Source organism: Nicotiana tomentosiformis, chromosome 8, assembly GCF_000390325.3.
Source record: "Nicotiana tomentosiformis chromosome 8, ASM39032v3, whole genome shotgun sequence".
Classification (NCBI taxonomy): domain Eukaryota; kingdom Viridiplantae; phylum Streptophyta; class Magnoliopsida; order Solanales; family Solanaceae; genus Nicotiana; species Nicotiana tomentosiformis.
The window spans coordinates 62985294-62994480 of record NC_090819.1 but is presented as its reverse complement, the minus strand read 5'-3'; the positions used below and the strand labels follow the sequence as shown (position 1 = coordinate 62994480).

The following is a 9187-nucleotide window of genomic DNA, read 5'->3' as shown; positions in this document are numbered from 1 at the left end:
GGGCATTGGTCAGACCAAAAGACATCACTAAGAACTCATAATGGCCATATCGGGTCCTTAAAGTTGTCTTAAGAATATCCAAATCCCGAATCTTTAGCTGGTGATACCCGGACCTCAAATCAATCTTGGAGAACAACCTCGCTCCCTGAAGCTGGTCAAATAAATCATCAATATGAGGCAAAAGATACTTGTTCTTGACTGTGACCTTGTTAAACTGCCTGTAATCAATGCATATCCTCATGGAACCATCCTTCTTCTTTACAAATAGAACTGGTGCACCCCAAGGTGACACACTAGGCCGAATAAACCCCTGATCAAGGAGTTCCTGAAGCCGTTCCTTCGACTCCGCCGGTGCCATACGATACGGTGGAATAGAAATGGGCTGAGTGCCTGGCACCAAATCAATACTGAAGTCAATATCCTTGTCAGGCGGCATGCCCGACAGGTCTGCAGGAAACACATCCGAAAAATCACGTACCACAGAATAGAATCAATGGTAGGAGTCTCTGCACTAACATCCCTCACAAACGCCAAATAATATAGACAACCCTTCTCAACCATACGCTGAGCCTTCAAATATGAAATCACCCTACTAGGTATATAATCTATAGAACCGCTCCACTCAACCCTCCGAAATCCCGGTATCGCCAACGTCACGGTCTTTACGTGACAAACTAGAACAGCATGACATGGAGATAACTAGTCCATACCCAATATCACATCAAAGTCAACCATACTGAGTAGCAAAAGGTCCTTTTGGGTCTCCAGACCCTCAATAGACACCACACATGATCGATACACGCGGTCCACAACAATAGTATCGCCTACCGGAGTAGATACATGAACAGATGAGACTAGAGACTTACGAGGCATATCCAGAAAATGAGTGAAAAATGAGGAAACGTATGAATAAGTGGAACCAGGGTCAAATAATACAGAGGCATCTCTGTGACAAACTGAGACAATACCTGTAATCACAGCATCTGAAGCAATAGCATCTGGTCTGGCAGGGAGGGCATAGAAACGGGCCTGGCCACCCCCTGATCTGCCTCCCCCTCTAGAGCGACCCATAGCTGACTGACCTCTACCCCGAGCTGACTGGGCGAGTGGTGAAGTAACTGCTGCTGAAGTCGAAGGCTGACTCCTCTGCTGAGATAGACCTCCATGACAACGAGGACACTGCCTCCACATATGTCCAATCTCCCCACACTCAAAATAACTCCCTGGTGTTGGTGGCGGGGACTGAAGGGAGCCCCGAGCTCCGGGATAACTGGTAGAAGAACCTGGCATAGAGGAGCCCTGAACTGATGGAGTACGTGACGAATTCTGGGCTAGAAGGGCACTGAGCGATGAGTGGACCTGATAAGAATTGTGAGAACCATGGTCCGATGATGCACCAGGGTGAACTGGGCGGGATGGCTGAGCATGCCTTAATGGACGGCCTCTGCCGTGCTGGAACTGACCCCCATAAGGAGCACCACTAAATCCTCCCTGTCCTCGAGGCCTCTTGGCCTCCATCTCAATCCTCTCATGACCGCGAACCATCTCAATCTGCCGAGCAATGTCGACAACCTCATCAAAAGTAGCACCAGACACCCTCTCTCTGGTCATAAGTAACCGCAACTAAAATGTGAGACCATCTCTAAACCTCATGATCCTCTCCCTGTCTGTTGGAACCAACTAGATAGCATGATGGGCCAACTCCGAAAATCGCATCTCATACTACATCACAGACATATCACCCTGGCGAAGCTGCTCAAACTGTCCGTGCAGCTCCTCTCTACGGGACCGAGGCACAAACTTCTCCAAAACGACCACGGAGAATTGCTGCCAAGTAAGGGGTGCTGCGCCAACAGGCATACACCTCTCGTAAGTCTCCCACCATCTGAGTGCAGCCCCAGAAAACTGAAAAGTAGTGAATGAGACCCCACAAGTCTCCAGAATACCAGCTGTACAGAGTATCCTCTGACACCTGTCCAAGAAGTCCTGAGCATCCTTTCTCTCTCTGTGCCACTGAAAGGTGGAGGCTGGAGTCTCCCAAACCTCTCCAACCTACGCTGATCATCCTCAGGCATAGCAGGAACCACATAGTCCTTAGCAGCTACAATCCGCTGGGCTGGTGGTGCCCCCGGTGTCTGGAGTCACTGAACAACCTGCTCGGGTGTGCGAGCGGCGGGAGTCTGAGTGCCTCCCCCGGCCTAAGAAGTGGCTGCGGCCGTCGAGATAGAGACCGCCTGAGCAAGGCTGGTACACGCTGTTAGAATCTGAGCTAGGGCCTCCTGAAGGCCTGGAATCACAATAGGCACAGGTGGTGCCTGAGCTGGTGCATCAACAACTAGAATCTGATCCTGATATGGGGAAACTGGTGGGTCTGCAGGTACTGCCCCAGCTGTTGTGCGGGCTACACCTCTTCCCCTACCGCGGCCTCTACCGCGACCTCGGCCTCTCGCGGCCCTAGCTGGTGGTACTGGTGGCTGTCCATCCTATCCGGTAGTACAAGTCCTCACCATCTATGAGAGAATGAGACAATAGATGTTGAGTTAATAGAATCAACAGATTCGCATGACAAGAATTCAAGAATGTGAAATTTTTCCTAAAGGTTCTGCAGCCTCTCAAAGATAAGTACAGACGTCTCCGTACCGTTCCGCAAGACTCTACTAAACTCGCTCATGACTCATGAGACCTATGTAACCTAGGCTCTGATACCAACTTATCACGACCATAAACTCAAACCTGTCGTGATGGTGCCTATCGATGGTACTAGGCCAGCCGACTCCCACAATACTACAACAATTTATTAATAGATATGCCAAAAGGCGTCTTGTATAGCAGAATTTCATAAAAGAAACAAGGGTTGAACTCAAAAATATAAATACAGAATGAAAAGCCCCAATCATCGGGGTGTCACTGAGTCATGAGCAACTACTAAAAACTGGTCCGGCAACAATAAGACTAATATAGTCTGGGAAAAATCCAAAATACAACTAAGGGGGAGATAAAGAAGGAGAAAACATGGCTACGATCGCCGGGCAGCTACCTTGCTAACTCCAATGATCAGCTACAGGAATATCAGCAGCCGCTACCGTGACCAAAAATGCCTAGATCTGCACACAAGGTGCAGGGAGTAATGTTAGTACACCAACTCAGTAAGTAACAGAAATGAATAAAGGCTGAGAAGTAGTGACGAGCTAAATGCAAGTACTGTTCATATCACAAAAATTTAGTAAAGTGCGGCATGTTTTGTAACCAGAGTTTAAGTCAAATCAGCTTGTTTAAATCAAGTTCAAGTAAATCAATTAGAAATATCTTTCAACAGTTCTCAAATAAGGACTCAAAGCAACTATGAGCTTGGATGATGAAATTATATACAGCCCCTCGGGCTAACATTACTCAGTCCTCCCAATCACTCCAACCTCACAATCATTCATGCCTCACCATCACTCATGCCTCACGATCGCTCAGCACTTGGCACTCACACTCAGTAGGTACCTGCGCTCACTGGGGTGTTCAGACTCTGGAGGGGCTCCTACAGCCCAAGCGCTATAATCTGCACGGACATCTCACATGCTGCACGGACAACTCACGTGCTATAATATCATATCAGAATCCGCACGGACCACTCACGTGTTGAGGTACAATACCTCACAAACAAGCCCTCGACCTCACTTAGTCATAAACCTCTCCAGTCTCTCGGGCTCTCAGAAATCAAATAAATCAGCCCAAACAACATTAACATGATGCAACAAATAGAATAACAGAGACTGAGCTATGATGTAAGAATGCATGAACATGACTGAGTACGGGATATCAACTAAAGCAGTGAGAGGACAGCAAGAAAACGACCTCTAAGGGTCCAAACAATACTGGCATAAGGCCTAGACATAGTATCTGGCATGATTTACAACAAATCTTTCTAAAACACATAAGGAGCATATAGCTACAACATGTTGTTCAACTTTACAGTTGCTACTGGATGGACCAAGACACAATTCCCCAACGGTGCACGCCCACACGCCCGCCACCTAGCATGTGCGTCACCTCCAAATAGTCACATGAACACAAATCTGGGGTTTCATACCCTCAGAACTAGATTTACAACTGTTACTTACCTCAATTCGAGAAAATCTCTACTCCGCAATGCCCTTGCCTCTCAAATCGGCCTCCGAGCGTCCCGAATCTAGCCATAAGCAGTACAATGCCATTAATATATGCTAAATGAATCAATTCCACAAGAAAACTACTAAATTAGACTCAAAACCCGAAATTGGCTCAAACCCGTCCCCCGAGCCCACATCTTGGAATCCGACAAAAGTCACAAAACCCAAAAGCCCATTCACTCACGAGTCTAACCATACCAAATTTAATCAAATCCGATAACAAAATCCCCTTCAAAACCTCAAAATTCCATCTTAGGAACTCTTCCACTTTTCCCCCAATTTTTCACCCTAAATCACAATTTGGATGATAAAAATCAAGATATAATCATGGAATTTAACCAAACTCAAGTGAGAAATACTTACCCCAATCAAATCCTTGAAAATCCTTTCAAAAATCGCCTAAATCCGTGGTCTCTAGCTCAAAATATGAAAAATGGATTCAAACCCCCGATTTTGATATTTAACACTGCTGCCCAGATTTCCTTCTTCGCGAACGCGGAAGTACCCTCGCGTTCGCGAAGCACAACTGCCTCTGCCCATAAATCCCTTCTACAAAAACACGATCTACCACTCGCGAACGTGAACCTTTACTGAACCTTCTCTTCGCGAACGCGACCTCACCCTCGCGAACGCATAAACCAAATGAATGGGGTCCCCAGCTGCCTCTTCTCTTCTTCGTGAATGCGTTACTCATCTCGCGTCCGCGATGCACTCTACTCCTAAACCTTCGCGAACATGAAAAACAATTCTTCCTCAATCTCTTGATACTCTTCACGAATGCGAGACCTACCTCGCGAATGCGTAAGAGGAAACCAGCAACAGCAAAAACCAACAGATCAGCTATCTCTCAAAGGCCATAATTGGTCCGTTAACCACCCGAAACTCACCCGAGACCCTCGGGACCTCAACCAAACATACCAACACGTCCCATAACATCATACGAACTTAGTCGAACCTTCGAATCACTCAAAATAACATCAAAACACCAAATTACCCCCGGATTCAAGCCTAAGAACTTCTAACTTTCCGAATTTTACCAACGATGCCAAAACCTACCAAACCATGTCCGAATGACCTCATATTTCGCACACATGTCAGAGATGACACCACGAACCTACTTCAACTTTCGGAAATTCAATCCGACCCCGATATCAAAATTTCCACTGCCGGTCAAAATCGCCAAAATTTTAACTTTCGCCAATTCAAGCCTAATTCTACCACGGACCTCCAAATCGCATTCCGAACGCGCTCCCAAGTCCAAAATCTCCTAATGGAGCAAATGGGACCATAAAAATTCAAATCAGAGGTCGTTACATAAGTCAACGTCCGGTTGACTTTTCCAACTTAAGCTTCTACTTTAGAGACTAAGTGTCTCAATTCACTCCGAAACTACTCCGGGCCCGAACCAACTAACCCGATATATCATAATATAGCTAAAAAGTACAAAAGGAAGAAGAAATGGGAAAAACGGGACTGTAACTCTCGAAATGACCGGCCGGGTCATTATAGTTCCCCATCTATTGACTCCTCCATATGCTCGAATGGATCAATTCTCGTGTCACCAAGCAAGAACAATGTTGAAAATGGTTAGAATGAGGTCCAATACGCTCCAACTCTAAAATTGCATTATTTTTGACATCCTCTATTTTGCACTCTTCGTCAACCTTGACATCATTAATAATATTTTGGTCGAATAGTTGGGATTCCTCTTTTTGCTCCATAACTTGGCCAGTATCTACAAGAATTGATTGTAGGGCATCAATCGCCTCAACCTTTTTATTCAATTGAGCCTGCATGTCATGGATATCTGAGCCAAATTGGTCTATCTCTTACCTGAGCTCAGTTCTTCCTTCTATCAATTGTTTTGTCATATTTGAAAAACTATTACGTAGAACCTCATGAAATTTTACCAGTTGAGCTTGTTCTTCTAGCCAATATTGGCTCACAATATCTTCTTTTTCAAAGTAATCTTCTTGTGGGAACTCGCACTCTTCGTCGAGTGGAGGTTCTTCTTGGAAATTGGCCATTAATTCGTCCATTCTGGCCTGGAGTCTTTTGATCGCTAAGGCGTCAAGAACTTGTTGCTCGATTACTTGCCTTTCATGTCTATAATAGCTTTTTGATTTTCATCTTATTGTTCGGCTACTTGCTTCATTATGTCCACAATACGAGCATCACGTTCCATATCCTCCACTTTATTGCTCCTATCAAACTCATAAACATTATTAGAAACATTATAATAAGAGCTCTGAGGATAACAAGAATTAGGACAACCATCCCAATGGCCACCTTGACAAACCACACACATTACAAAAACTCCACACATCAGATTGAGATGCACAATTTTGCCACAAGTGTGGTCCTCCACAATATGGACAAGGATCGCAATAATAAGAATAACCAATATTCGATAAATTCTCGTTCCAAGATGCCATGTAAACAAAGATAATAAAATATTAAACTAAGATAAAAATAAAAATAAAAATATGAATAAACAACACGTAAAAATCTAATCTAGTCGACCAGTTAATTTCCAAGTCCCCGTCGGCGCCAAAAACTTGCTGCTCCCAAACGCACACGCAAGTATACGTGGTCAACAAGTAATATAGGATTGTAAGTCCAGATATCGTACCCACATGGACTTGTGATTAACTATCAACTAAATTAAACCAAACAATAATCTATTCAAGCGAATCGTAAAGTATGAATATTTAACTAAAATTTAATCTAGAGTAACAAATTAAGAGATTAAAGAAAATAACGACAAGCTTAAAGACGAATTCAATGTGAGCGAATATTCTAGAGCTATGGGTTAGCTAACAATCCCGTTGAGTTTTCACTTAAATCGTCTAATTAATTTATCGGGTTTATTGGTTGACAGAGTTAATATTGCTCGTAGCCTTCTTACGAAGTACTACTCGCCTATTCAAGCTAATCTAACGCATATATTCCTATGGAATTAGAATTAACAAGAACACATTTATAATTCCTGTATAGTAACCAAGCAAGGCGATTAGATATATTCCTATCCTAACCGCAAATCCGCTCCCCCTTCAGAGTTAAGATCTTGCTCTACTCAATCTTATATGCAATCTAGAATTCCCTCTCCCGAGTTCAATCCTAGATTCGTAGATAGTATTCAATTGATGATCAAGCAATCAAATAATTAAGCGCAAGATTGAATAAATAAACCAATATGATAAATTAATAAGAACAATTCAAGCTTCAAACTACAACGTTCATGCAGCACCCAAAACTCTAGAACTAATAAATTATGAGATTAAAAGTAAAGAAGAGAAGAAAAACTAGTTAGAAGCCTCCTCCAAGCCTGATGTTCTTGCCTCCGTTCGCAAAACTCTTCTAAAAAATGGTATTTAATGACTATTTATATGTGTGGGGAAAAGACCTAAACAAAATAACCAAGTCCAAAACCAAATAGGATACAAAATAGGCTTTAAAAATCCGGAACACCCTTGCTACAGGCCTCGCCTCGCGACCTCTATAGCGCGCTCCACCTCGCTGCAGCCTGTGCCTCGCAAGCTTTGTGGCGCGCTTGGTCTCGCGGTAACCCTCGCGTCGCACGCTCAAACGCGAGCTATGAATAGCAAGATTGCTCGCTACGCCTGATGCTGTTTGCTTTTGAGTTGCTTCAGTCTTCATTCTGTTGCTCATCTTTTCCTTTCACGTTTTTGTCTTCTTTTTCTTAGTTTTCAATTCTTTGCATTGTTCTTTCTTTTTTGTCTTCTTTCTTATTTGTCCCTCTAATCCTTACATATCCACTAATCAAATAATCATTGCTTCATTCTTGTAATGTATAGAATACACATAAAATCTCTACTTTACTTTTAATTTTGTGTTCAACGTACCTACACATAAAATAGACTCAAATAAGCTCAAATATAGTATCGTTTAACATTAAAATCCCAAAATATAAGATAAGTAATGCACTAAAAATATGTAATTATAGCCAAATATCAGTTTCACACCATGCCAATTAATTATATGATGAAGTCCATTATTCACAAAGAACGCTTTTGCTTTGTCTTCTATGTCCAGACATATGAAAAGCATCATAATCTTGGTAATCAAATTAGTTTTGTCGATTCCATGAGTGCGTCACCAAGCACTATATTGAGAAAGCTTTAGACTGTAAAGCTATGTTTCTAAACAAAATAATTACTTCCCGCATGGAATGAAAGATACGTTTTTCTTTTAGCAGAACATAATCCGCCTTCGACCCCTTAATCAATTCGATTCATTGTTTCGCCATAGCAAACAATCAGATTTCCCTTCAATTGTCAACGATAATTCTTTTAAATTCCTTAAGATGGTTAGTAATCTGTGTCTGAAAATAGAAAATAAGAAAAATAGAACTTAGAACAGAAAATGCGAAAATAATTCCGAGCTCACGAGTTTCTTGTGTGTCCTTAAGGAATTTAATCCCCTCACTGTTGCCCAATGTATACGGATTAATTCCAACCAAGGATAGAACGGAATAACTATTCTGTGATAGCGGCACTTCAAATCACAGAACTTCAGCAAACTCAACAAACGAAGCAAATCACACTTGACACTTATGTTTATTTAGAAAATAATGCAACAATGTAGAAAAGATGGGAGATCATTTCAAATTTTTCATGTCTGAAAAATGAGGCTAAGCCTCTGAATTTATAGAGAATGAAAAGGTGAGATGAAGAGTTACAATTCAAAAGGTACCTCTTCCATTTCTCATTCATAACCTACCCTTTAAACAAAAAAAGCAACACTAGATAGTCATCGAGACACGAAGAAGAAATGATGCAAAACGAGATCAAGTAATTATGGGTTTTTGACCAACGTCTATTAATGATGTTGGTGTAATAAAATATTCGTACGAAAAGTAATATGCAGAATCAAGATCCTGAACATATAGAAAGAAAGTATAACACTTTGCACGGTATAATTAATAAGGCATTGAAGGAAACACAACTAATGAAACATTATTATCTGTTTGATATCAAACCCCCGAACCGATTATTAGCAACATAATA

At 42.3% G+C, this 9187-nt stretch overlaps 1 protein-coding gene across 1 annotated transcript; it reads right to left on the bottom strand.

Moving 5' to 3' along the window:
- Positions 1–699: 699 nt before the first annotated feature.
- LOC138897583 (uncharacterized) lies at positions 700–1611 on the bottom strand. Its single transcript, XM_070183569.1, has 2 exons — positions 1284–1611; positions 700–968 (listed from the first exon to the last, which is right to left on the bottom strand). Exons 1-2 carry the CDS (start codon positions 1609–1611, stop codon positions 700–702), a joined length of 597 nt encoding a protein of 198 aa, XP_070039670.1.
- Between the last annotated feature and the right edge of the window lie 7576 nt (positions 1612–9187).